This window comes from Fundulus heteroclitus, chromosome 21 (assembly GCF_011125445.2).
Source record: "Fundulus heteroclitus isolate FHET01 chromosome 21, MU-UCD_Fhet_4.1, whole genome shotgun sequence".
NCBI classification, from domain to species: domain Eukaryota; kingdom Metazoa; phylum Chordata; class Actinopteri; order Cyprinodontiformes; family Fundulidae; genus Fundulus; species Fundulus heteroclitus.
In genome coordinates, this window is record NC_046381.1 from 36,013,695 (window position 1) to 36,041,555 (window position 27,861).

Here is a 27,861-nt window from a genome sequence, read left to right on the forward strand (position 1 = left end):
AATAAAATGAACAGACACAAGAAAACAAAACCGAACTGTCGTTATATCTGGCAATCATTTATTAAGGTAAATATGAAAGATTAAATCAGTCTCATAAAACAAGTGTATAAAATCTGTAAGGTTTATAGAGCTAAACTACTGTGTTCCTGGAAGATAATAAAAAAAACGCGAAAGATAAATACATCCAATGTAAAACAAAACAACATTGCATTGGTCGTAAATTAGAACCCCGTCATGCAGTCACAGTCTGTGTTTTCTAAGCAGTGACTGCCTTCGATATGGACCACATGGCTCACCACCCAGGGCACCATGCCATCTAAGGGCGGCGAGAGCGCTTTAAAAAAAAGAAAAGAAAAACTCAATGCCTCTGTTGCTTGCTGTCATGTGCCGTTACAACTAAAATCACTGTGAACAAATATGGCCGTCTGACACTAAAATCACTCGAAGGTGGCACCGGGTTTCTAGATTATAGAAAGAAATTAGGGCTACTGTTAAGTGTAAGGACCTCAACAGATTAGAACAAGCATGAAACACGTGATATATGGACAAATGAGAAATGGCTTATACGCTGTCCACGGTGTGCTTAAAACAGTCTTATTTTGTGAAAAATTTAAAAGAATGATGTTCTATTTATGATAATAAAGAACAAAGGCTACTGTGCACAGAATGACAGGAACCACTTGACGAACAACCACCACTGTTTTCAACAGTGCCAATGCAGTTACGGTGGGTTTCATTTCCACAGGTAATCAACTTAGCCTTGTTAGTATATTCAAAGCAGAATGTGTCCATGTGAAGTGTAATCTTAGTTATAGGGGGATCAAAATCAAAATACTTGACAGAAAAACAATGAAAATAATCTGAAATAAAAGCTTTAGCTTTACTCCCAAAATGGAGTAATCAACAGAAATACACGGTCCAGTTGAGTCCTCAGTTGCCTTCCTGTTTCTGAAGGAAAAAAACAAAAAAACAACATGGTGGGTTACACTGTTGTAATGACTCCCATAAGGTGTCATAAGGACTGTGAACTTACCTTCATTTGGGAAAACATCATTTTGTTAAAGTTTCCTCCAAAAGCTCGGAGCAATTTGGGAGTGGGTGGTTTGGGGCCAAACAGCGCCAGTCCTTTCTTCTTCTCTTCCTCGACTTTTGCTGCTGCTGGCCCCTTAGCCTTCATCAGTTTCCTACACACACAAACACACATAAAAAAATGTGTAAGTCAAAATAAAAACCAACAAGATTGTCATTTTGGTAAGTCATGCCATTCTGGGTCATGGTGATACAAAATTGTTCTCAAAACTTAGTTTGTGAACGTACAGTCATAGAATATGATCAAAAAGTAAATTATTTTCAGTAGCCTAATTAACTGCTTTATGCAGATTAATTACTCACAGACTGATGTTTTACAGCCCTTACTTCTGTTAATAACTATGGCCATCATGAAAACACATTGTTTAAGATTGGAATATTACACGAAACATTAAAAAGGTAAAAACATACAGTTTCAATACAGAAATGTGGGCTTAATGAAAAGTATTTTTAAAGCTTGCTTAAAGGTTGTTATTTTTGAAAGGTACTTTTAACCTGAAAAATAAGCCTCACTGGAATTTGTCAGGGTGCAGTTCTCCCTGCTGCACCATGGACAGTTCCAGGTCCTTCCATCATCCTCTCTGCCCTGTTTCACTCCATGCTGGATCAGTTTCACCTGCTGCAATAATCAAGTCTGGACTCATTCTACCTGCGCAAACTCCTATATAAGCTCCTCTCAGTTCTGCTTTCGCCGCTGGTTCGTCAACGTCCTTCCCTCGTCTGCTCACGCCTCTCGTCTCCAGTGCTCATTGTCCTCTTCACCGCCTTCCTCATGTCTACTAGCAGTCCTCCAGCTACCTCTGTGTCAACCACCTGCCCGCCGGAGTTCCCTCACGTTCTCTGGCTCCACCTTCGCTCGGCCCGCTTCAGCTCCAGCCATCTTCACCATCCCTCCGCTGCTATCTGATACAGACTTCTGGTTTCCATCTACACAACTCACAATCTTCAATAAAAACTGTGGAACAAAGCTCTGTGTGTGGCTGAATTCAGGCTCAGTAACCTGTACCTGACAGAACTGATATTCAATTTATGAAGCCTGCATGCATTATTTCTATCTCTATATGCTCTCTCTCGAGAGAGGCTATAGCTAGAAGGTAGACGTCAGCGCGATCTGCTCGCGCGCTCGATATATGAGAAGAGATAGAGATAGCTAGATGTAGCGCTGAGCGAAGCGCGAGATCGCTTCGGCGATCTCTTCTCTCCGCTGTTCTCTCTCTCTCTCTATCTCTATACTCGCTCCTCGCTCGCGCTATATATATATATTATATATATGATATATATTAATATATATATATATATATATATAGTCTATATATATATATAGCATAACACTATATATACATATATAACAAAATAGTTATATGTGTGAGATTATAACATACAAGATTATGCATACAGGCCACCTTATATACAAACGCCCACACCAATATTGGGTTGAATGCCCTTTACACAACAATATTGAACCTCTTTTTGTTGGTAGATTTGACCCAGTTTAATTAACTGAGGTCCATTTAAAAAGTAGCTCTGGCGTGTTTTAAGGATAATTGCCCTATTACACACCCAAATGTCTCTTAGTTTCAACCATCAACCTGTTGACTGTAATTTAAAAAAAACTGATGCGGTTGCACATTGCACAGTACAATCCTTTTACCCTGCAAGAAGAATGGATAAACTTATTCATTCAACACCTAGAATTAATGTGATATTCATGCCTTTTCCTATGTCTAACTTTTTACCTCTGTAGAGATGTACTTCAACAAAAGGAGAGCAAAACATAAGCTGACACATTTCCTTCAGCCAGGTCCTGCACTCACCTGCCCTTTCTGGCCAGCACCTTCTGAGACTCTGGGTAGTGGACAAGAATGTCAAACAGGTCCTTCTTCTCCAGGACAAAAAGATTGGCAAAGCCGTACGCTTTGACATTGGCCGTTCGTCTGTTCCCTCCGTCTTTTGAAGACTGTAACAAACTACAGGATGTAGTGGCTCTTTGGTTATACACAGACGTTTTATGGTTTTATTGTGGTATAGTTCTTTTCTGATTGAAGCCACATGTCCAACATCTAACTTCTCTATGAACTGACCTGATTTCCCCGAACACGCAGCCTGCTTTCAGTGTCACAAACACAATACTGTTGTCAGGTCCTCCCACCACCTGCACTGCTCCACTTTTGATGATGTACATTTCTTTCCCGATGTCACCCTGCACAGAGAAAAACAGATTTACACTCACACACAAACACACACACACACACACACAAAAAAATCACACAGCACACTATACAGTGGCCTCAACAATTATTGGCACCTTTATTAAAGCATAGCCAATACCCAACTTATAGAATTATAATTTAATTTATCATTGAATATTTGATCATAGTGCCAAGGAACTTTTTTTCGCATCTTTAGATGTCCTTTCTCTGGAGCACAAGTCTCGTGACACATGAAGGCAACACACTTCCTCTATGGTATGTCTGAAATGCCAAGACAGGACACATATCGTTACGCCCAGAAATACTTGGACAGTGACACAAGTTTTATTATTTTAGCTGTTTATGAAAACATGTTCAGGATACAATTATATAATCAATATGGGCTTAAAGTTCAGACTGTCAGCTGTTATTTGAGAGTGTGCACATCCAAGTCGGAGCAAGGGTTTTATGAATTACAGCTCTTTAATACGTAGCAGCCTCTTTTTTAAGGGACCAAAAGTAATTGGACAATTGACTCAGAAGACTGCTAAATAAATAACAAGGCTGCATGGGCTCTTCCCTCGTTAACATTAAAGCAGTTTAAAGGTCTGGAGTTGATTCCAGGTGTGGCTCTTGCATTTGGAAGCTGTTGCTGTGAACACACAACATGCGGTCAAAGGAGCTCTCAGTGGAGGTGAAACAGAGCATCCTGAGGCTGAAAATAAGAAATTCATCAGACAGAAAGCAGAAATGTTAGGAGTGGCCAAATCAACAGAAAATAAAAGTGCACTGGTGAACTTGTGAACTCAAAGAGGCCTGGGTGTCCATGGAAGACAACAATGGTGGATGATAGCAGAGTTCTTTCCATGGTGAAGAAAAACCCTTCATAATATCCACTCAAGTGAAGAACACTCTCCAGGAAATAGGTGTATCAGTGTCTAAGTCTACCATAAAAAGAAGACTTCATGAGAGTAAATACAAAGGATTCACCACAAGGTGCAAACCATAAATCAGCCTCAAAAATAGAAAGTTTAGGATTGACTTTGCCAAAAACAGCTGAAGAAGCCGGCCCAGTTCTGGAAGAGCATTCTTTGGACAGATGAGACTAAAACCAACCTGTACCAGAATGATGGGAAGAAGAAGGTTTGGAGAAGAATTGGAACAGCTCATGATCCAAAGCACACCAGATCTTCTGTAAAACATGGAGGAGGCAGTGTGATGGCATGGGCATGCATGGCTTCCAATGGCACTCGGTCACTTGTGTTTATTGATGATGTGACAAAAGACAGAAGCAGCCGGATGAATTCTGAAGTGCATAGGAAAATACTTTCTGCTCAGATTCAGCAGAAAGCATGCATTTAATTTGCTCAAGACAAAACTTAAGGCAGAAAGTCCCACAAACAAGCAGCAACTGAAGACAGCTGCAGTAAAGACCCGGCAAAGCATCATCAAGGAGGAAACCCAGCGTTTGGTGATGTCCATGGGTTCCAGACCTCAGGCAGTCATTGCCTGCAAGGGATTATCAATATAATATTGAAAAGTAACATTAACCTATTTGTCCAATTCCTTGAGCCCCTAAAGTGAGGAGTGCTTGTATAAAAACAGCTACAATTGCTACATGTTTAATGATATATTTTTGTTCAATCTCTTGAATTAAACTTTAAAGTCTGCACTTCAGTTATATTGTAGTTTAATTTCAAATCCAACGTGGCGGCTAGCAGAGCCCAAATCATGAAGATTGTGTCACTGTGCAAATATTTCTGGGCCTAACTGTATATGAATCAGGAACCTTTAACTGTGACCTGTGACCTCTGTTTAACTGGGGTTTCCCCAGAGGTTTTACAGATCACATTCTCTTCGCTTCTGGGGGCGGGGTTTTCTCTTGAGTGAGGAGCAAAGACGCATTTCTATTGGTCTGCATGAATTTTAGCAACTACATTTTTATTGGTCAATGTGCGCGTCAAGAGCCAGAAGTGAAGAGAATGTGATCTGTAAAACGCAACTTGAAAAGAATTCAATCTGTAATATAAAATCTAAAAAAAATGTAATTAAAAAATAAAATCAGAGAAAACCCTAAATTTACTCTCAAACCCCTTTTTTGAGGTTTTGCAGTTTAATTTCCAGATTGCATTTTTTCTCATTTCCATTTACAAACGTGTTTCTCTTTCTTTTTTTTCTTTTTTTTGAATTTCCATTTACAAAACATGTTCTTTGCTTGCAACAATAATGGAGCAAAATTCCCTCCACACTGTATTAACAGCCAACAAATATGAAAGAGGCTTTATTGCTTCCACTGAATAAGTAATGTCAATTTTAACATTGGGAATTTTTCTGAACATCTTACTATGAGGATATGCTACTGCTATCAAAGATTGATTAACAAATCTTTTTCAGGTTGCCAATGAAATGGTGCGCACCTTATACAACATAATGTTACATTAGATACCCAGTACACCTGTAGGATAAAGAGACAAACTCACTTTTTTCACAACAAAGTCTCCTGGCAGGTAAATGATGGACTTCAGCCTCAGCAACATGTCGACCAACATCTGCTGGTCACAGCCCTGTTGGAGCATAGACCTTTAGCAGACTGAAATTTCTAACCATGTACGCTGGATGATATTATGAGCCTGCACCTTAAAAAGATCAATCTTTTGAAACGTTGCCAAGTTGATGTCCACAGCAATGGCCGTTCTCATCACAAGGGGCATCTTTTCCAGCAGTTCGGACTCATCTGGACATCAGCGTAAAGCAGGAAAGGTTAGGACTAACAAATTAACTTTCAAACCCCATATTATTCAGCAAGTTTCTCACTGACCCAGCATGCCCTGAGCGTCCCACGTGTAGGTGTACCAGGTCCGCACTCTGTTCTGCACCAGCGAGGGAATGTTGTTTGTGACCATGTAAGCCACTGTGTTGTCCATGGAGGTTCGGAAGTAGGTCTGTCCCGCTGTGGCGGCACCGATGACGTCTCTCATCTGAGGCAACATGATATAATTAGCTACGTAAACAGAGGACTACTGGGATTAAACTGCTCATGTGACTTACACGTGTAAGCCTAAATGATGAGTTATTGTTGGTAAAAAAAAAATTATAGCACTGTGCAAAAGTATGCATCCCCTTGAACCTTTTCCCATGTTGTCATGTGACAGACACAAATTTTGACTTTATGTCACTGAACGACAAGTAGTGCATCATTTTAAGAGGAAGATAATGGGTACCCCTTTACAATGAGGCTCCCTACATAGAGGCTTATAAATGGTTTGTAGATATGCTATTAATTAATCTGTAAATACTTTGTGTATCATTGTTTATTATGCATTAGTAAAGGGTGAGAAAGAGACAAAAAAAGAGACAAAACTGGCCAATTTCTTGCCAAATAGTGAGCCAAATCTATTTTTGGCTAAAATATGTCAAATTCTATATATTTTATCTAGAGTTGCTATACAAAATATTTCAATATTTCTCCTCTCTCCCTCCAGACTCTCGGATCTTGATTTCCAAAGGAAATCTAAAATTGACTTTCATCAGAGAACATAACTTTGGACCACTGAGCAGCAGTCCAGGACAGAGACAGCTGAAACCATGCCTTCCATACATCTCTGCCTGCTGGTTCTTGAAGCTCTGATTCCAGCTGCAGTCCACTCTGTGAACCTCCCCCACATTTCTAAATGTGGGGGAGGTTTTGTTTCACAATCTTCTACAGGGTATGGTCATCCCTACTGCTTGTACGCTTTTTTTCTACCACATATTTTCCTTCCCTTCACCTCTCTTGGACACAGAGCTCTGTGAACAGCCAGCCTCTTTAGCAATGACCTTTTGTGTCTTTCCCTCCTTGTGCGAGGTGCCAATGGTCGTCTTTTGGACAAGTGTCAAGTCAGCAGTCTTCCCCATGATTCTGTCGTCTACAGAACTAGACTGAGAGACCATTTAAAGGCCTTTGCAGGCGTTTTGAGTTAATTAGCTAATCAGAGTGTGGCACCAGGTGTCTTCCATATTGGACCCTTTCACAATATTCAATTTACTGATACTATATTTGGAGTTTCCATTAGTTGTCAGTTATAATCATCACAAAAGAAATAAAGACTTGAAATATATCAGTCTGTGTGTCAGGAATGAATATAATATACAAGTTCCCCTTTAGAATGGAATTATTGAAAAGAAAAAGGTTATTTTTCCTGATATTCTAATTATATGACCAGCGCCTGTACAGTAGGGGCAATTTGGTCTCTGTTACCTGTCCAATCAAGCTGGAGAACACGAAGACGCCCACGAAGAAGTTGGTCATCTGAAAGGTAATCTCAAAGACAGTGTGAGGCTCGTTGAGACCTCCAATGTTGATGAGACTGCGAACAGCAAAGTAGTAACAGCGCAGGTACCTGTGAAGGAGGAGAGGAGGTGTTAGAGGGACATTCCTAAACCTCACTGTGTGTTTCCAAGGAGAGCGCTGTACATGACTGATCTGGACGGGATGCAAGGATTTCAGGGAAGAATATGTTACTTTTTTGGAGAATGTAGGACGTGTATTCTAGCTCATTAATCCAATGCTGCAGGTCTTGCTGCAGTTTATTTTATGCATTTTCACACATCAAGAAAAAGTAATGCGAAGCAAAACAATACATAATGCATGCTACAAATAAAATGCCACCTGGCCAAGAATGATGGATATAAAGAATGCCCCAAAAAGGTAGTTCACCAATGAAAGATGTGTACAAACATTGTGTCTGGAAATGGCAAACCAGTTATAATCAGAAGGAACTTCTCTGCATAGAAGAAGCAGCAGAGGTAACTACTATGGAGGACCAAAGCTATGGAGGACCAAGTCTACCATATTTAAACTACAGCAGCAGCAGCACAAACTTATAACAGACTTTCGGGTTTGGATTTTCTGTCAATTTATTTGGGACAGGCTTTGTCACATAGCAACAAAAATAGCCCCTACCCCCCAAAAAGCTTTGTATACCTGCGGAGTTGCTGTCTTATTGATAACACAAGTTAAGGTGTAAAAAGTTTTAAACAGATAAACATTTCTTCATTGCAGTAACATAATCCTGCACTAAAATGTCCAGCAGAAGAATCCTAAATTAAACATATCCAAGATGGTGCTGCGGATGGCGGTCTCCGAACTTCCCTCTCTTGTTCCTTGCAACAGCTTACAGAGATAACAGACATGGAGAAAAAAAAAACATCCCGACTCTCTTCACGCTTCTTGGGGTTTTCAACAGCACAAACATCTCCAATTAACAAAAATACATGTAGCATATGAAGTGTCCTACCAGAGATACAAACATGCTGGAACACTGTTACACGGTTTTAAAAGATTTACATCGCTCTGTAACCATGGTGGCTCTGGGACTTTCTGATCACTGTCTTCATCTCGTTCCAACCTTTATGCAGCAATCAGAAATCTCTCAAAAACCGGCTCAGACTGAGCCATAATCTTTGCAGATCCCACACATCCTGCACACAGAGTTTAGATTTTTACCTTCAGGTCTCCGCTACAGAGCGCTATTTGCAAAAATCACCTTGCTGTCAATGCTCAGATCATTCCTGTTAGGAATCCTGTTTGGTCTGGTTTAATTATTGTGTGGATACATTTTTGAATTCGGTTTGCCAGTATTGTAGTTCCAATTTTTAAATCACAGCAGAGCAAACTTATTGGTCTGTAGGATGAACATTTTATGGGGTCCTTGCCTTCCTTGAGAATTATAGATATTACTGCTTCTGAACAGGATTTTGGGAGGTCCTTATTTGAGAGGGCATAATTAAATACTCTCACTAACAGAGGCGTGACCTCAGCTTTAAACTGCTTATAAAATTCTGCGGGTAATGCATCAACTCCTGGCCCTCTCTGAGTTTTTTCAATTGGGGTATAAACATGACAAGACACAGAAGCCAATTTCTCCCAGCCCCTTTTCAAAATGGGAAAGACAAGAGAACATGGCATTCAAGTAAGGCTGATGTGTGTGGAAATAACTAAAAGAAAATACCCATCTGCCTAAACTTTATCATATCTACACTCAGAACAATGATTAAAGATTCTAAAACATTTGACACTGTTAAACAGCAGAAGAGCCCAGCTGTGTCTTTGTAAAATGTCCAATAAGGAGCATTGCAGGGGAGGTAAAGGTTCTCTGAAGGTCAGAGAACTGTAACAAAGAGTAGCATTAGGTTCAGGAAATCTTCATGGCAACTATTTCTATGCCATCTGGATGTTTTTGTCTTATTATTAATAAGAAACAAAATCAACCTTCCATGGTCGTCTCAGTCACCAGATCTAAAGCCGACAGAACCCAGTGGACTGAACGGAAGAGAAGAGAGCATCATGGAGGACACATGATTCTAGAGGATCTAGAGAGATTGTGCAAACCAACCTGGCCAGCCAGACTGATAATGTGCATAATGTCTTCTGCACATCATCAGTCTGGAACTGTTCCCATTGAATCCGTTTGGGGAGGGGAGCAGAACTCTCTTGAGCTGATTAGTTGAAGCGACATCTAGAGCCCGCCTACCAAAGGCTGGTTTTAGCCAATCACGGTATAAAATTAAACCGTAAGCAGCACCATCATGTGAAATACATAACAGATGTGATAGCAGCCGCTATGTGTGCGTCCTCCTGCGCTGCCATGTTTATGTTAGTTAGGCTGTGGGGCTCGTCGGCTCTTGCTTTCGTCGCATAGGTATGTCCCGCCTTAAACCCCAACACTGCAACGTGATTGGCACGAACCGTTTTCGGTTTGGACACAAACGGTTGAAACCGGAGTGGTGCAAGATGGATTCTTGTGTGTTTGTGAACGCACAAATACAGCCAGAATTCATCTGGCAGGCAAGGTTATGTGCAGACATGAACAGTCAAACATCGCTCTCTTTGTGTGCACCAACATTGTGAAATTTGATAGAAGAATACAAACGTTGTCATATTGGTGAAAGCAGCTTGCTCCAAGAACAAACGCTAAGGACAGAGGCTTTCCTCTAATTGAACTTTACTAAAGCTACGTAACTTATTGACATAACTTATTGTTACACCAGTTTCCATAAGATGCGCCACAATTACACTTCTCTTTATAGTAACAAAAAAAAAGGTCGCAGTCAATAAAATCTGTTGCATTCTTTAAAAGCAGAACTTTTAACTACACCTTACCAAATGGGAAGGTTAAATTTCATCAGACCGTGTTTAGGCAGTGACATAAAGGGTAGTGTACTCACGCGCTGCCCAGGCCGGAGTAGACCCATTTAGTCCCACCGATGCCCTGGTATTCTGAGGCCACGTAGTAGAAACAAGCGTTCAGGTGGAGCATGAAGAGGAGATAGCCAATGGTGCGAATCACTCTAAAAGGCAATATGAGCCATAGTTAATTATCCTAGTTTGGCGGTTCCAGCATGAAAGCTGAGGCAGGTGATGAGTCCCTAATCTGGAACTGGAAATCTGTGAGCCTCTTGTTACATATCTTGAAATCTATTGCTGTTTCTGTGATAAAGTTGAATCACTCGAAGAATAGATCTTAACTACAATACAATCCTTTTTTATTTTTTGGTATATTAATCCCATAGAACTCACCTCCAGATGTAGGCCTTGGCTAAGATGCTCTCCAGACGGTCACTGAACTCAAAAAAAGTGTCTATCTTGAGAATAAGCACAGGAAACGTCAGTTAAAGGGAAATGGTGATTCCACCGTCCTCTTTGGGAGGACATCACCTGTGTGCGTTTACCTTTAGCAAACGGTTGGCTCTGAAACCGGATTTAAATCCAAACTGTAGGTACAACAAGTCGAAGGGCAGAAGAGAGATTACGTCCGCCTGTTGGGGAGAAACAAATTACAGGAGGTCAAACGCCTTTAATCAGATTTACAGAGGACCTAAAAAGTTTACACGTCCCTATGAAAATGGTAGATTTGTGACGTAAAAAATGAAAAAGAATAAATACTTTGTAACAAAACCTAAACATACAAAAACTTGGTTAAACCTCAAACTAAGACTCTATAAAGTAATTCCCAACTCTATTATACAAGATCTGTTATTCTATCTGATATTAGCTCTTTTTTCCACTGTGGATATTGTTCTCTTTTAAAGATGCCGTGTTGCTTCTTTTTACCTGTGCCTTTTGGAAATGTGGCCCACAAGTTCAATTTTGGTTTTATCCAATCCTAACACCTTGTTGTACAAGGTTTTTGTTAGACCTGGATGTTTTCCCTCTTGCTACTCCACTTCTTACTGCAGACATATGGGGAGTCCAGGGGATTATTGGAAGAAGTAAAATGATACTCAATAATCTTGCAGCCCCTTCAGTTTTGCTGTCTGCCTCTTTGCAGCCTCCCTGACCTGTTTATGGCTTGTCTGTTCATTCATTTTTAGAAAAATTAATTTTTTTCTAAATGAAATAAGATTATTTTGAACCTTTCTACCCTCTCTAGAGGTTAGAAATATATGTCTAAAATGTGTCAATTTAGAAAAATATTAGCAAAAGTCCTGCAAGGAGATCTGGGCCTTAGTTTCGTTTAATCAGATTTATGATAAGTGATGGCATTGACCCAAAGGTTGCCTCAACAAAGTGTCCTTTAATAAATTATAATGATAATGTGTCAAAAGAAATCTTACACATGACAATGCAGCAGACTGTCAGGAATAAAATAAACAGTGGAAAAGTATGTAATATTTATATTATACGCCCAGTGAACGCTGGAGGCACCAGATGCTCAAATTTTATCACTCTCATTGTCAAAATTTATTACCAAAAATCTAACTGAAAATCTGTCTGACGGTATACTTTCTATTTGTCAGGTTGTCCTAATTTAATACTTCAGAGAGAGGAATGAGAGCAATATGCTAGAAAAAATATATTATTCTTGGAATCGCAATATTAACACTTCAATTGGAAATTGAGTGATGATATTGGATTTATCCGCTTAAAGAATCCACGACTGTCTTATTAGTCACAGAATTAGAATTTAATGATTAGTCGAGTAAAAACATATAAAAAATTGTGTGACATGACTTTAAGGAAAGTTTGGTAGAGAAATGGATTCCAAATGGTTCACTTTGGTTCATCAGCAGTCTTAAGCAGCTGCCAAGGAAGGCCTTGCTTTTAGGACCAAGGTCAGACTGTGTGGTGTCACCTCACTCTGGAAGCCGAACTCGCACCTCACCAGCTTCAGTTCCCACAATCCCGTGTCTGTGACGATGCCAACAGGGAGTATCTCCACTCAACTGGTCGCTCAGGAGGGTCACCCTAATACGCTAACATGTATTGACGTGGATCTAAAATTACGACAATACTTTGAGAATCTCTCAGGAACCCAGTCTGTGGAGTAAAAGTGGGGTTTTTCTCAATGCTAAGTCATATTGAAGCCCTTTTGCACACATCTCACTCTTCTGACCCTTTCTAATGCATTTTTGAGGATTTACAAGGCTACAGTGAGATTTCTGTAAGGGTGTGCACACTTATGTAAGGACGTTATTTCAGCTTTATGACTTTTAAATCCCGCCCGACTGAGTGGCTTGTTTTTCAGTTGAACTGTAAAACACATACGTGACATTTAAACTATTTATTCTGCTCCCATTTTTTCGCGTCACATGAAATGTCAAGTTTATCAGGGCTGTGCAGAGATTGCCTATGAGCTCAAAGATCTCTGAAGTTGAGCTAAAGTACCAATAATCTCTCTGATTCTCTGTAGTGTTTGGTTGTCATGGTGCGGTCTTTCTAGAAAAGAGACAGGAAACAATTGGACGAGGTTATAATCTGAGCCACCTTTTGTGATAATCACCAGGCAGGGGGTTTGTTCCACACTCACTATGATGTCTCCTCCTTTGACAAACTGCTTGCGAGGCTGAAACAGGATGGCATCGAGGAAGTAAATGACGTCGGCCAGGATGTCCATGGTGAACCAGATGGGGATGGAGGTTTCTGTGTGGTAAGGGAAACACATCCGGACGGTGATGAACCATGTGTTGTAGTTGATGGCCACAGTAACCACACTCAGCCAGGCGATGTAGCGGCGATCCGTGAAGGGGTCGATGGTGTGCCCCAGAACGGGATCCATCCGGTCCTCCAGCGGCTTCATTACAAAGTCCACTGACGACCAGTACGCTCCAATCAGCCTCGTCTTCAAGGGGACCTTCACCTTCTTCTCCTCTTCTTTCCTTTTCTCCTCCTCTTCCTTCTTCTTCTCCTCGGCTTCCTTCTTTTTCTTCTCCTGTTCTTCCTTCCTCTTCTTATCTGCCTCCTCCTTCTTTATCCTCTCCTCCTCCGCTTGCCTCGCCCTCTCCTCTATCACTCTGGTGAACTCGTCTTTGGGTAGCAGTGGCGCTAAAAGGGCAAAACAGCAAATTAGGGACCTGAGGAATATCTTCAGTCGCTACGTTGTCCACAACATCATCAATAAGGATGTGTCACAGCCGCTCAACGTGTGAACGCTGAGAGGAGGAATGTGGTGGTACTCACTGACAGGAGGGGTTATCTCAGGGGAGGAAGCATAGCGATCAGTCACTTTCTCCTTGTATAAACTCAACCTCTCTTTCATCCGCCGGGAAATATGTCTGAGCTGCTCGTCCGAATATTTGTTGATGACTATCGGTGGAGTGGGAGGGGCCCCGCCTTGTCTGGAAAAAAACAGTATCATAATAAACGCATTTTAACATTTGGAATCAAGATGGTCCTAATTACGCACACATTTGATACATTCCCGTTATTTTTTAATCTCAAACGTAGGGGGTATACAGACGGAAGCTGGGTAGTTCTTTTTTACTAAATGTTTGAATCAAAAAGATTAGAGAAATAACCAAAATAATAATAATAAAAAACCCATTGTGGGCTGGATGGTGAGGCAGTTTTTAGCCCTGCTGCCTCCCAGTGAGAAAGTCCTTGATCAGGTTGGTTAATCAATGGCTTCCTCCCTCTAAAAACAGGTATGTTATGCTAACTGGACTGTCTAACCTGCCATCAGGTTGATGTGTGAGCTTCAATGTCTGTCGTGTGTGTCTTCCCTATGGAGGACTACCCACACTATCTAGGGAGCACCCTACTTCTTGCCAACTGACCAGGCTTATTCTTTTCAATCCACTCTTCTGTAGCTTTAATGACACAAGTCACTTTAACCCATTGTTTTAGTCAAAATTAAAGCCTGGTGTGCTGGGTCACTCAAACCCATAACCTAGGTCTTGGATTGCAAATGACCCTGCTTGGGTCAACCCAGGAGATTTGAAGTACAGCTATTTAATTCAAATGAATCTGATTTAATTTTATTGACATCTGATGGCTGACCCTTTTCACAAAGTGCATTACAGGAGTACAGTTAGACAACGACAGTGACATGAGCTAATAAAATGAGTACACATTTATGGAAAAGCTAATTCATTCAGAAAATGAACATATAAAATAGAGAGATATGTAAAATGAAAGATATAAAAAACATTTTATGAATAAAGACTGATGGCATTCACTGTTAAGCCTCAGAACATGGGCGTTCATACTGGGCCCCCTTGTGGATAGAATCAGTAATACACCAGACAGGGTTTCACTTCAGCGTGTTTACCCTCATTAAGGTAAATAATCCACAAAGTTAGGATCTTTTCTTTATCGCCGATTCCCTGCGGAGCGATGATACTGATTGCACACTGTGTAGTTTCAGGTATTTGGTGCCATTCTGACAGCAAAAGGTAAAAGCACATCCATTTTCTGTTTTCTTTTTTTAATTTGAAGCTAAGGACTCTGAATGGAGAAAGTTGCAGTGTCTTATAGCAATAGCCCTTACAGCACTTTGACCAGTCCACTCCAAAAGCTTCATTTTAGTTTATTTAGAGCGCTTCAGGGGTGGACTTTCAGGTCTGATTGGGATTGTTGTCCTGGTGCATAACCTGAGAGTTTAAAGTCACAATCTTTTTTTCCGAAGGGCCATTTCAATTTTCCTCCAGAACAGAAAAGCTGTCCACAGAATCAGTCCACAGACCTGCTTGTTATATTTATCGGGTTATCTTTGTTTGATATTAAAATATATATCACCATAACCCATGATAGTAGTATCATTAGTTATAATGATATTTTGCTTTGATCTCCCAAAATGTGTGATGTTACCAAAAAATTACTTTGGTGATTGTAAATACCCTGAAAAGCTGCGTTTCTGCTCAGAATGTGTTTACCTCCTCTCAATTTTTTCTTCTGTCGTCTTTTTTTGATCAATCTATTTTGCCTCACTAACATTTCCCCCATAATGACATTTCCCAAAGTAAAAGTGAAGGGTGTTTATTTATTGTTCAAATTCTATTTCTTCGTAATTTTTTTTTTTCTCATAAGCAGTATGACACTTTTTTGGGGGGAAATTTTCCTGCCAGAAACCAGGAGCACACGTTTTCAATTTAATAACACAATTTCACTTATTTGCTCTCATAACTTCCCGGTACTTGTCAGGCTTTATCCCTCCTGAAAGCTGCAGTCCTTTATCTCAATAATCTGTCTTGTCAAATTCTGACACTGTCTCTAATTTTCTAAGTTCATATTTACAAGGGAGTGAATAAGTATTTGGCCGCTTACAGATTGTTGCTTTTTGTTTGCACATTTTTGATCATCAAAAAAGAAATTATAAAAATACCAGACAAAGAGAACCTAAGTAAAATGGAAAAGCAGTTTTCAAATGATGATTTATTTTTTAAGATAAAAAAAAGCCTTACAAAGCAATCTGGTCCTATGAGAAAATACATTTCCCCCTTAAACCAATTCCTGGTTACAGCAAGTTATCCAGGTCCTGAAGAAGCAAAGCATCCTCCGACCAACACAGTAAGATAATCTGTTTTGGAATGCGGAAAAGTTTTACACCTCATGTAACGTAACCTATATCTTCCAAAAAGTCCCACCCTGGTCTCGTCAGACAACAGAATATATTTGGGCGTATGTGAAATGGACCTTTGTGTTGTTCTTGGTCGGCAGCGGTTTTGGCCCTGGGACTTTCACATGGATAGCGTTTTCCAGTCATTTCCTTACTGTTGCATCGTGAACACTGACCTAAGTGAGGCCTGCAGTGCTTTGATGTTGATCTGGGTTTTTTCCTGACCTCCTGGATGTGCCTTTGAGGTAATTTTAGAGTAAGGCATGCCCCTCGTGGGAGGGTTCACTAATGTTCCATGCTTTCTCCATTGGTGGATAATGGCTCTCACTGATGGAGGTCAATGACTTTCATGTTTTTCTGTTTCATACCCCCATTTTATAGAAATGGGGGCATAATGCCTTGATTTAAATATATATATATATATTTTTAGCTCATTTTATGTTGTCAGACAGGTTCTATTTAAATTGTTTCTTAAGTCTGCAGGTCAGGCAGTAATCAAGGCACGGTGTTGGCAGTGGAACTGTACGGAAAATGTGGTTAATGAGTTGTTGTTTTTTTTAAATAATTTTCATGATTTAACAAAGGAGGTGTGAATGGAAAATGACAGCTTGGTTCCTAAGATCGCCTCTGACCTTTCTCTTTCAAAAACGTGTGAGCAGCTGCAGTCATGGAGGAGACGAGACCTGGTATGAGCTTCACTCTTCCGCAGTTTACCAAGGTCAATGCTTGCGTATTTTCTGTGTGAGACTGTAAATGTTTGGAGGTGCTTTTGTTACATCTGCTTATGTAGTGGATGTGGCAGAGTGTGAGGAGGCGGTAGGCTCAGATTCGGAGGAGACCAGGGTTAGGAGCAGACAGGGGGCAGGCTGCGGCCTGGCCAGGGGTGTGAATACTTTGTCTCTGCTCTGGTTCTCAATAAAATGCTGGAACTTGGTGAAATCACTATTTCCTTTTATTCAATGAGTATCATTTAACATTATTTCCCACAACAGGAGGCAAATATATTTTTCCCAATGTGCCAGGTCAGATTGGATCTTCTTTTCTCTCTTCATAAATGAAATAATCTTTTCAAATCTGCATTTTGTATTCACTCAAATTGCTTTTGTCTGATGTAATGTTCTGAGGACCTGAAACGTTTCAGTGCCACAAAAAATAAATTCATAAGGGCATGTCATCACATCAGTGTGTAAAAGCCTACGAGTCAGCATGGGTATGAACACAAACACAGCACAAACACGTTGACCCCGTGTGATCCAAAAACAAAGACAGGCACACATCACGGTGGATCATTAGATCTCGAGGTGTTTTGGTTAGAACAGTTATCGGCTCATGCAGCAACAGTCCAAGTCACCCGCAGGGCGTGTCCTCGCATCACCTTTAGACCTGTGCTGCTCAGTCCACCCCTCGGTCACAGTGGCCCTCTTCTCTCCCTGCTACCCTTTTATCATCATCCATTCATTCATCTCTCTGACATTGAGTTTCGTTTGGAAGCTTGTCTTTGCAACTGAGTAGATTAACAGCTTCTGTTACCCGTTGCCATCATGTCTTTCATGGTTGAGCCATATGCAGCTCTGATGAGCTTCTTATGCCTGAAGAGCTGAAAAGCCTATAATCCTCTCTCAGGTCATTGCTCTGTTAATGCACATGTTGCTGCAAGAGATAAAGATCTCAAATACTCTGTTCACCTCTCACAGCTTTCTCCGCCTCTGTCCCTGCAACTTATCAGGCTATCTGATTAGTTAGTGATTAATTAGATACAGTTGCTGTATCTGCCTAAGTAAAGTGTGATTTGATAAGGGGACTCCGCCTGCTATGTGTCTTAGATTGAATGCATTTTCTTTAAAACTGAATCATTTGTGAGCAGATGGTGTTAGCGTAGTTGCTAGGTGGAGCTCTTACCCATCAGGTCCAGCCTCTCCTGGGTTTACAGGTGTGGCTGTTGGAGCAGGTGCGGGGGCCGGAGCTGAGGCAGGTGCGGGGGCCGGAGCTGAGGCAGGAGCGGGGGCCGGAGCTGAGGCAGGTGCGGGGGCCGGAGCTGAGGCAGGTGCGGGGGCCGGAGCTGAGGCAGGTGCTGGTGTAGGTACCGGTGTAGGGCTTGGTGTAGGGGCCGGTGCAGGCTCTGGAGCTGCAGCAGATAAATACAAACCACTTTGAAATGAAATCCACTTATAAGAAACACATTTAATCCCGTTTATTATTTTCTCTTATAACCATTGAGATTATAAACAAAAATTATTTCTTAACATGTCTTGCAACTATCTAGCTATCTTAAATAAGCATTTGCCCCTTACATATTTCTACTGTTTTTGGTTGGTTGCTATGACAAAGGACACACAAATAGCCTGAATAAATAAGAAGAGCGGTTTTCAAACAATGATTTATTTACTAATGGAAAAACTCCTGTATGCAAACCAACCTGGAACTACCTGGAACTACGTATGTGCAATAATTATTGGCCCCAAAATCTAATAACTGCTTGTGCCATCCTTGGTGGTAACAACTACCATCTAGTGTTTGCAATAACTGGCGACATGTCTTTTGCCAGTTATTGAATTTTCTGAAATTTTCCCCACACTTCATTTTATTTTTTTATATTCAGCCACAATTGAGGGATTTTGAGCATCAACAGCACGTTGAAGGCCTTTCCACAGAATCAGATATAGGTTTGCACTTTGATCAGTCCACTACAAAAAATTATTTTGAGTGGTTCAGGGGTGGACTTTCAGGTGTGATTTGAATTGTTGTCCTGCTACATAACCTGAGAGTTTAAAGTCACAATCTTTCTTTACGAAGTGCCATTTAAGTTTTTTGTGCCGATGTAACAGAAAAGCAGTTTTTTTGTAACATCAGTTAGAAATTGCTTGTTATATTTACTAGGTAATCTTTGTTTGATATTGAAATATATTTTATAGATTATTACGATAACCCATGATAGTAGTATCATTAGTTATAGTGATGTTATGGTCTCTCAAAATGTGTTATGTTACCAAAAAATTATATTGATCATTATATTTTCTTTTCTGGCTGAAAATATGTGACCACAGAAGAAGAAATTCATTTCTTCTGTGGTCTTTTTCTGTTCAATCTGTTTTGCCCACTAACATTTCACCCATAATAATATTTCCAAAAGTCAAAGTGAAGGGTGTTTATTCTATTTCGATTACATATTCTATTTCTTGGTTCATTGTTTCTTCTCGTCAGACACGTTTCCACCTGGAAACAGAATTACACTGACTTTTGTTTGAGCTCCTTCTGTAAGGTTATTTTGCTTTGGATCTGAGGTGAGCGGCCCTCAAACTGTGTTTCAAAAATTCAGTTTGGAATTAGCTGGGCTTAAGTTGGACTATCTTTGGATATCAGCTCAATGACTTAATGGGGTTGAGTTGTCAGCTCTGGAGTGTGTGCTATCCTCTATGTGCGATGCCCTGCTGGCGGCAGCCTACATCTTCTGGGTGAGTCAAAACTGACCCACCAGGGGCAAACCTAGAACCAGTACTAGAAAGGTTTTTTATATATATATATATATATATATATATATATATATATATATATATATATATAAACCTCCACAGAGCCCCAAGGGTGTGTGTGTAAATTCCGGCGGCGCCCTTGGGCAGCGGCTCGGGCATACAGCTCCGACCAACTCGCGGACATTTTTCATAAAAAAATGCCACCAAACCCGCTAGAAACTACTCATCTACACAGCCGTTCAGTACATGACCGCCAGCGCCTGCTGGAGTTACGGTTGTGTAGTGTTTTTGGACTTGTAACCACTACTACGCTTGATTGTTTATGCGGCTTCGGAGTGCTCCGGGAGCAAGTCCCAGAGACCTGCGATGCGGCGGACTCGCCAAGCACCTCACGCCGGAGGAGGGCCAAGCGGAAGCGGTGCAGCCGGCTGAAGAAATGTGGCTGTCGCGGAGGTTTAGCAGCTAAGATGAAGGCTAACCCCTTTAGATCGCCACTTCCATCCATCCTGCTCTCCAACGTCCTCTCACTGGACAACAAAATTGACCATCTGCAACTTTAACTCTCTGCAAAGAGGGAGTTTAGAGATAGCTGCGCGCTCATCCTGGCGGAGACATGGCTCACATCATCAATCCTGGACAACGCCGTTAGCCTGGAGGGGATAGCTACTTTCCGCGCCAACAGAAATAAACAACTCAGCGGTAAGACCCGAGGAGGCGAACTCTGCATTTACATCAATAACACCTGGTGTAAAAATACTAGAATAGTCACAAGCCTTTGCTCTCCGGACATAGAGCTCCTGATTTACCTGCCCAGAGAGTTTACTGTTGTTTACATCACAGCGGTCTATGTGCCTCCCAGCGCAAACACAAAAGAGGCTATGAGTGTTTTCTATCGGACTATCTCTGAGCTTCAATCTGCACACACAGAGGGTGTTTTCATCATTGCTGGGGATTGTAACCAGGCAAATATGAAAACTGTCCTCCCTCATTTCTACCAACACATGGATTTTGCAACTTGGGGAGAGAACACTCTAGACTTCGTTTACACAAATATTAAAGGCGCCACCACCTCGGCTCTTCAGACCACCTTTCTGTGATGCTAATTCCTGCACACAGGTCCCTGCTGATCAGCGCTACCTACAGTGAGGCAGGTGAGGGTGTGGACTGAGGGAGCAATGGAGGTGCTTCAGGACTGTTTTGAGTGCTAAGACTGGGACATGTTCAAAGCTGCAGCAACTTATGAAGACAAGATCAACATTGATGAGTACGCCATGACTGTGTCAGCCTACATCAACAAATGCATTGGGGACGTCAGCACCACTGAGACCATCATCACCCGAGCCAACCAATGACCCTGGATTACTGCGGAGGTCCGTCAAGCGCTAAAAGCACGGAACTCAGCCTTCAAGTCTGGTGACAAGGAGGCACTGAGGACAGTGAGAGCCAACCTGAACCATGCCATCAGGCTAGTGAAGCGGAGCCACACTAAGAAAATCCAGGATCTTTTCCATGATGCAAGCAACACCAGGAGCATGTGGAAAGGCATACGGGCGATCACTGACTACAACACGCCTCCCCCCGGTGGGTGAAGTTGATGCTGACTTCCTTAACGGACTAAATAACTTCTTTGGGAGGTTTGAAGCACTGAACAACACTCCAACAGTGAAAGCTGCTCCCCATCAGGAAGAGGAGGTCCTCTGCATTGACACAGCCGACGTGTGGAAGACTCTGAGGAGAGTCAACTTGCGGAAGGCCCCAGGTAAAGACAACATACCTGGGTGGGTGCTCAAGGAGTGTGCAGGTCAGCTGGCTGGTGTCCACACAGACATTTTAAACACCTCGCTGGACCAAGCCACAGTGCCGGCATGCTTTAAGTCTGCCTCCATCATTCCGGTGCCGAAGAAACCTCAAGTCACCTGTTTCAACGACTACCGGCCTGTTGCACTGACTCCCATCACGATGAAGTGCTTTGAAAAGCTGGTAAAAGAACACATCATCTCCAGACTCCGCCCAACATTCGACCCATTCCAGTTTGCCTACCGGCAGAACCGCTCCACTGAGGATGCCATCTCCTCCGCTCTTCACCTGAGCCTGGCACATCTGGAGGAGAAGAACACGCATGTGCGAATGCTGTTCCTGGACTTCAGTTTAGCGTTTAACACCATCATCCCACAGCACCTGGTAGGAAAACTAGAACATCTGGGCTTCAGCACACCTCTTCGCAACTGGCTGCTAGACTTCCTCACTAACAGACCTCAGTCGGTCCGGGTCGGACAGAACACCTCTGATATCATCACCCTCAGCACGGGCTCCCCTGAGGGCTGCGTCCTGAGACCCCTGCTGTTCACTCTGATGACACACGACTGCGCCCCCAGGTTCACCACCAACCACATTGTGAAATTTGCAGACGACACAACGGTGGTGGGCCTGATCAGAGACGACAACAACCAGGACTGCAGAGAGGAGGTGGAGCAGCTGGTGGGCTGGTGCAGAGACAACAGCCTGATCCTGAACGTGGAGAAGACAAAGGAGATTATTGTCGACTTCAGGAAGAACCGGCCCCGCCACGCTCCACTGCTCATCAACAGCTCAGCTGTGGAGGTGGTCAGCAGCACCAAGTTCCTGGGGGTGCACATCACGGACAACCTCACCTGGTCTGTGAACAGCACGTCACTGGTGAAGAGGGCACAGAAGCGACTGTACTTCCTGCGTAGGATGAGGAGAGCCCACCTGCCCCCGCCCATCCTAACAACCTTCTACAGAAGCACCATAGAGAGCATTCTGACCAGCTATCTCTCTGTGTGGTGTGGAGGCTGCAGTGCCTCCGACTGAAAGAACGTGAGGAGAGTGGTGAGGACAGAAGAAGGGATCATCGGGGCTCCTCTCCCCTCCATAAAGAACATTTCGTCCCAGCGCTGTGTGTCCCGAGCCCATAACACCATCAGTGACCCCTCACACCCCCACCATGGACGGTTCTCCCTGCTGCCTTCTGGGAAGAGGTTCCGCAGCATCTGCTGCAGGTCCACCAGGTTCTGCAAAAGCTTTTTCCCTGTTGCCATTAGACTGTTGAACTCTAAACTGGACATTTGCACATTTGCATCACTGCATCTCTATCTAGCATTAGAAATGCTGCTGGACTTTTAGTCTCTAAATGCATTTTTGCACAAATGCCTTTTTGCACCATCATTTCTGCACATACAAATGGTTTAAATATTCTCCTGTACACTGTGTTCTCCTATATTCTCCCCTCAATATTATCCTGTACACAAATGGTTTAAATATTCTCCTGTACACTGTGATCACACACTGTTTCTTTCTCCTGCATTGTTTACATTTAAATTGTTTACTTTTTAATCACTGCTTCACTTATACTGTAATTTACAAGCTGTATGCAACAAAATTTCGTTCTGTATGCACTCTGTACATACAAAATGACAAATAAAGTTGTCTAATTCTAAGTGTGTGTGTGCGTGTGTGTGCGCGTGCGTGTGTGTGTGTGTGTGTGTGTGTGATGAGTGTAAGGTGCAATGGACTTGCGTGTGAGTACTATGTATTTCAGCTCAGTCACTGTCTATGTACAAGTGTAGGTTTGATTGTGTTTGTTTAAATATATGTAGCTTTATCTGTGAGCGTGTCTGGGTTTGTTTGTATGTTTTTTCTTGTTTCATGTGTGTCTCTGGGTGTGTGTTTGAAAAACAAGAAACAGAGGCATCTTTTGAGCCAGCTATGCTAGTTCTAATATTCTTGTACTCGGTTTCTTCCAGACTTCTTTGCTGCTTCAGCTCATCTCTTTGGTCCTCTATCCCTGTTCATGCATTACATGTAGGGCTTTGGGACGTGTTTATTTTTTTAAATCGTGCAATTACAGTCCGGTTACTTAGGTGCATGTTAGACACAGGTTAGCGTGTCTGCTAAACATGAATGGCCTTGTCGAAAAGGCTAACCTACTCCACAATTATACAGACATTAAGGGCCAAGGGAACAAACCGCTGTTTTCATTACTTCCCAGACTTCAGCCTAATCATATTCACCCTATTTACAAACCCATATAATGCAACCATCCCTTTGCCTATCCTCAGTTTAATTCATTCACGTTGCACCAGTCCACAATATATCATCTCAAGGCACTTTACAAAGTCAATTCTACCAAATCATCCAGAAAGATTGATTAGAAGTTGTCTATCTGAGGAAACCTAGCAGATTGCATCAAGTCTTGACAAGCAGTATTCACTCCTCCGGAAAGAGTGTGTAGCCACAGTGGACAGTCGTCTGTATCATCTGATGGCTTTGCAGCAATCACTCATACTGAGCATGCATGTAGTGACAGTGGAGAGGAAAACTATCCTTTAACAGAAAGAAATCTCCAGCAGAACCAGGCTCAGTGGGACTGGACATATCCCATGACCAACTGGGGGGCTTAAAGAAGACAAGTATATTGACAGACATGGTTTCCTGTTCCCCCATTTCAGTTGTAATGACCTAATTTGGGGGTCACCTGTACTATTTCAGTTTTTTTCTTTTTCTTGGGTTGTTGCTGTTGCTGTGAATGATGTGGTTAGTATGTCCTTACACACACATTAATGACTAGATGATGTCAGAGTTTACATGTGTCTGTTATCGGCTCGTAAAAAATAAATGTTTGTTGATGAGTCAGTGTTTGTCTGTTGTTGGGTCAGAATGGATCACAGATTTTAAAGGTGCGTGTAACACACTCGCTGTCATGATTTGGGTTTGGTTATGGTTTGTTATTTGATTAATTACTTCACTCTCCTGCCTTAAGATCAGTTTCTGTTTTGGGTTCTTTCTTGTTTGGTTTAGCTTGTGTACTGTTTTAGTTTCACCTGTCACTTTTTTAGTCAGCTCAGTTCTGCCTCCAGTCACTTCCCTTCCCCTGATTAGCTCCACTCATTATGGTAATTAGTTTCACTCCATTCACCTGCTCACTCCCCTACTTAGAACTTCCTCTGCCCCCCTGCAATCTGCTAGATCAATTCAAGCCTATTGATGAGTCTTATCCAGCGTATTCTGTTCTGCTTGCTCTGTTGATACCGACCCAATTTGCCTTTTGGATGATCTGCCTCCCCTGAATGATCTCACAGCTAAAAGAATGCCAGACCAGGTGTACCTACTTTGAATGACAGAGAATTAAAGTTAAAAGTTTAAATAACAACAAACAATGCAAATTGGAGAACAATAGGAGGACAAATAGACCCTGTTGTCGACCAGCAGCCTAAGCCTATAGTAGCATAACTAAAGATATAGCTCAGGGTAACCTAAGCCACTCTAACTATAAGTTTTGTCAAAAAGGACATTTTTAAGCCCAGTCTTAAAGGTATACTATGCAACCGGGGTTGATTTTCCAGCGAGGCTCCTCCCAGAGGGCGAAAGTAAAAGTGCACTGTTGTAAAGATGCTCAGCTGCTCTGGTTTCTCCGTCAAGCCAGGCACGGTTGTTTTGAGCTTAGCAGACAGGCGAACGCAACGAAAAGTAAAAAAAACGGCAGTACAAACAATGACTAACACAGTGAAAGTATGAACATCAGGCTTCCCGCAGCGCTATCTTGGCGAGGCGGCCGCGGCGGCCGCGGTAGCGTCTCGCCAACATTAAAAAAATAAAAATAAAAAATAATAATAATAATAATAATAAAACTCGATATGCTTGCATGTTTATTTGACGTTAACACGTGGTTCTTTGTTGTTGCTTTCGTGCGTGCATATAGTGAATGGCAGGGCAAAAACACATGGAGTTCTTGCCGTAAAGCAAGACCGACTCTCGCTGTGTTGCATGAGAGTTCTGAACCTGTGTGTGCGGGCCGAGAGCTCTTGCAATAGCGTACCGCACACGTGACGTCACCATCTCAAGAGCAACGCCCCTTTTGCCGCTTGGGTAGGGCATACAGGTAGAGAACGCCCGTAGCAACCAGTATTTCCCCCACAGACCACCAGGGCGGCCGAGAAAACCTTTGTTCCACCTGAAATGACTCATTTAATCATCCAAAACGGTATGGAACACATTAATTAACTGAAAAATGTTGCATAGTATGCCTTTAAAAGTAGACAGGGTGTCTTCCTCTCCCTCCCCTAATGTGGCTCCTATCTTTCCACACAGTTAAAGGCAGCGCCCTATGGTAACCGTGCCAGGCAGGGTCCTCAGCAGCAAGGCCTCTGTCAATGGTTCCCCCGAAATGTTTGTGATGTATGTGATGGATGGTTGTACTGGAACTGTAATTTCTCTCTGGGATTATTAAAGTATTTCTAATTCTGATGAGGTAACGACTCTTTTATTGCTTTTCAACAAAAGTTCAACATCTCTATCTCCATGACAAGATGGCTGGAAGTAAGACGAAGCCGATTGGATCCGCTGCTGCCTCCAGACCAAAGCGAGCTTCCAGCACGGGCTGTAGCTTCTGTAGGGTGAACTAGTTGGCACGACATCTGCTGACATCTGCGTACATATGAGCTGCTTAGTGAAACACACATTCAGTCAGAGCGTCCACACGACATATAAAAAAGTCTAGAATTACAGCATTGTTTTCAAATCAAGACGCTAAATGCCTCAGCACACGTATGACCCGTGACAATAGCTCGTAGCGGTAACCATTGATTGCAGCAGCAATAAGTTTCAACTATGGAAGGCTGATGCTTACCAGCCAATAAGGAACAGTTTTCACCCTAACACCACCCCCCTCATTTGCATAATGAGGCAGAAATGCATACAGAAATGGAAAAGGGACAGGCATAAATAAATAGGGCGGAATAAATAAATGGGGTAAAAATAATAAATAAAAATGAAACAGACAAAAATATTAAAACATAGTTTTTAAATGTATTTATTTCTGTCTAAGTAACCATTAAGTTGACAATTATAATGGAAAAGAAATATATTAGTTGATTATTAAAAAGAGGAATAAATAATAAGCTAATTAAAAGAGATATATACATTTATGTCTCATTGTATAATTTAATTGCTGCATATATTTATTTGTTGTATTTTATGCTATATATATTTATTGTACATCTGTATACATTTCTATATTTATTTTTTTAAAATGTCAGAGTTAGTCCTCCACAGAAATTACCCTGTGCATAAATTGTACAATAAAAAAAATCAAATGGCCATCCCTGGCCTAAACAAGCATTAAAAAACACAATAAAGGAACTTATCAAACAGGGACAGGACCATTTTATACTTCTTGCAGATTCTTTAAAAGAGTTTGTGATAAGAAATAAAATATGCAACAAAAAAAGGGCGATTCTTTGTGAAATATAGCTAAAATCTTGTCTCGTTTTCATGAATGCAGTATTGCGTATCATCTCATCTGCTGAGCTAGATGAGTTGTTACAGCCTCAGTTTTGGGACCCATCTTAGCAACAAAGTTTAGGCCTAAGAGAAAACGCTGCAAACAGAAACACAGCATAAAGAGACAATTTGATTTTTACCTTGCGGCTTGTCCTCTTTCTTTGCTTCATTTTCTTTATCTCCAGGCTTCTCCTCCTGCGTGACAAATCACCATTTTCGACAGATATAGATGCTTCTCTTCTCTAGTAAAACCACAGCCATTAGATAAACATTTGGTTTTACTCAGGAAAACTGAATTTACCACATGAGCAAATTATTCTATTGGCTGAAAGTCAATAACAAAAGACGTGTTCATGATGAAATTACTTCAAAACACTGTTAAGAGTCGACCTAAAATGCAAATGTTTCATTTTGAATTATCTGCATTCTTAGCTCTGATAAGGAGTGGAAAAGAAGATAACTAGTCAAAGCTGTGAGTTTAAAAATGAAATAGAATTATTCTAGTTTTTTTTACTATAATGCGTAGATCTTGGACAGTACTTCGGTTATTTCATGCTCCTTAGAAGCGTGAAAGATAATTCAAGAATTAAAAAGTGCTGTATCTTTTAAAGACACAATTCTGAACACATTTTGAAAAGAGAAACTTACCTTAGCTACAGCTGGTGCAGGAGCTGGTGTTGGCGCCGGATCAGGAGCTGCTTTGATAGTCCCAGAATCGGTTGGAACCTGTGGGCCTGAGAACAGGCCCTTAAACTTTGCAAACATATTTCAGAAAACAAAGCCAAAACGGATACCAGTGGATCTGTTAGACTGTGCACCCCTTGTAGCAGATGACCGTGCTAATGCCTATGGAGCTAACTGATCCCCTTTGCTCTCCTGCTGCTGCAGAGCAACGTGTCCTCGTGAACTGAGCTGGCCCTGATGGTATTACTGCTTTTAGCCCCGCTAATACTCTCGCACACAGAGTAGTCCGCACCATCACCACTGACATGTAAACCC

The 27,861-nt window shown here is 41.7% G+C and overlaps 1 protein-coding gene across 5 annotated transcripts; it reads right to left on the reverse strand.

The window, feature by feature from the left end:
* Positions 1-36: 36 nt before the first annotated feature.
* Positions 37-27,793, reverse strand: LOC105935317 (cyclic nucleotide-gated cation channel beta-3). 5 transcript variants are annotated; one of them, XM_036125321.1, is made up of 18 exons: positions 27,511-27,793; positions 27,003-27,057; positions 18,190-18,218; positions 17,993-18,141; positions 13,717-13,874; positions 13,067-13,581; positions 12,925-12,975; positions 10,989-11,075; positions 10,837-10,901; positions 10,485-10,607; positions 7,516-7,657; positions 6,097-6,256; positions 5,915-6,012; positions 5,759-5,842; positions 3,171-3,289; positions 2,904-3,056; positions 1,034-1,184; positions 37-948 (listed from the first exon to the last, which is right to left on the reverse strand). In XM_036125321.1, exons 1-18 carry the CDS (start codon positions 27,625-27,627, stop codon positions 931-933), a joined length of 2,274 nt encoding a protein of 757 aa, XP_035981214.1. In that variant the 5' UTR covers positions 27,628-27,793; the 3' UTR covers positions 37-930. The 5 variants fall into 5 exon arrangements, with proteins under 5 accessions (XP_035981214.1, XP_035981215.1, XP_035981212.1 ...); XM_036125322.1 differs by having other exon boundaries at positions 17,993-18,039; positions 18,106-18,224; XM_036125319.1 differs by having other exon boundaries at positions 17,993-18,218.
* Positions 27,794-27,861: the final 68 nt, after the last annotated feature.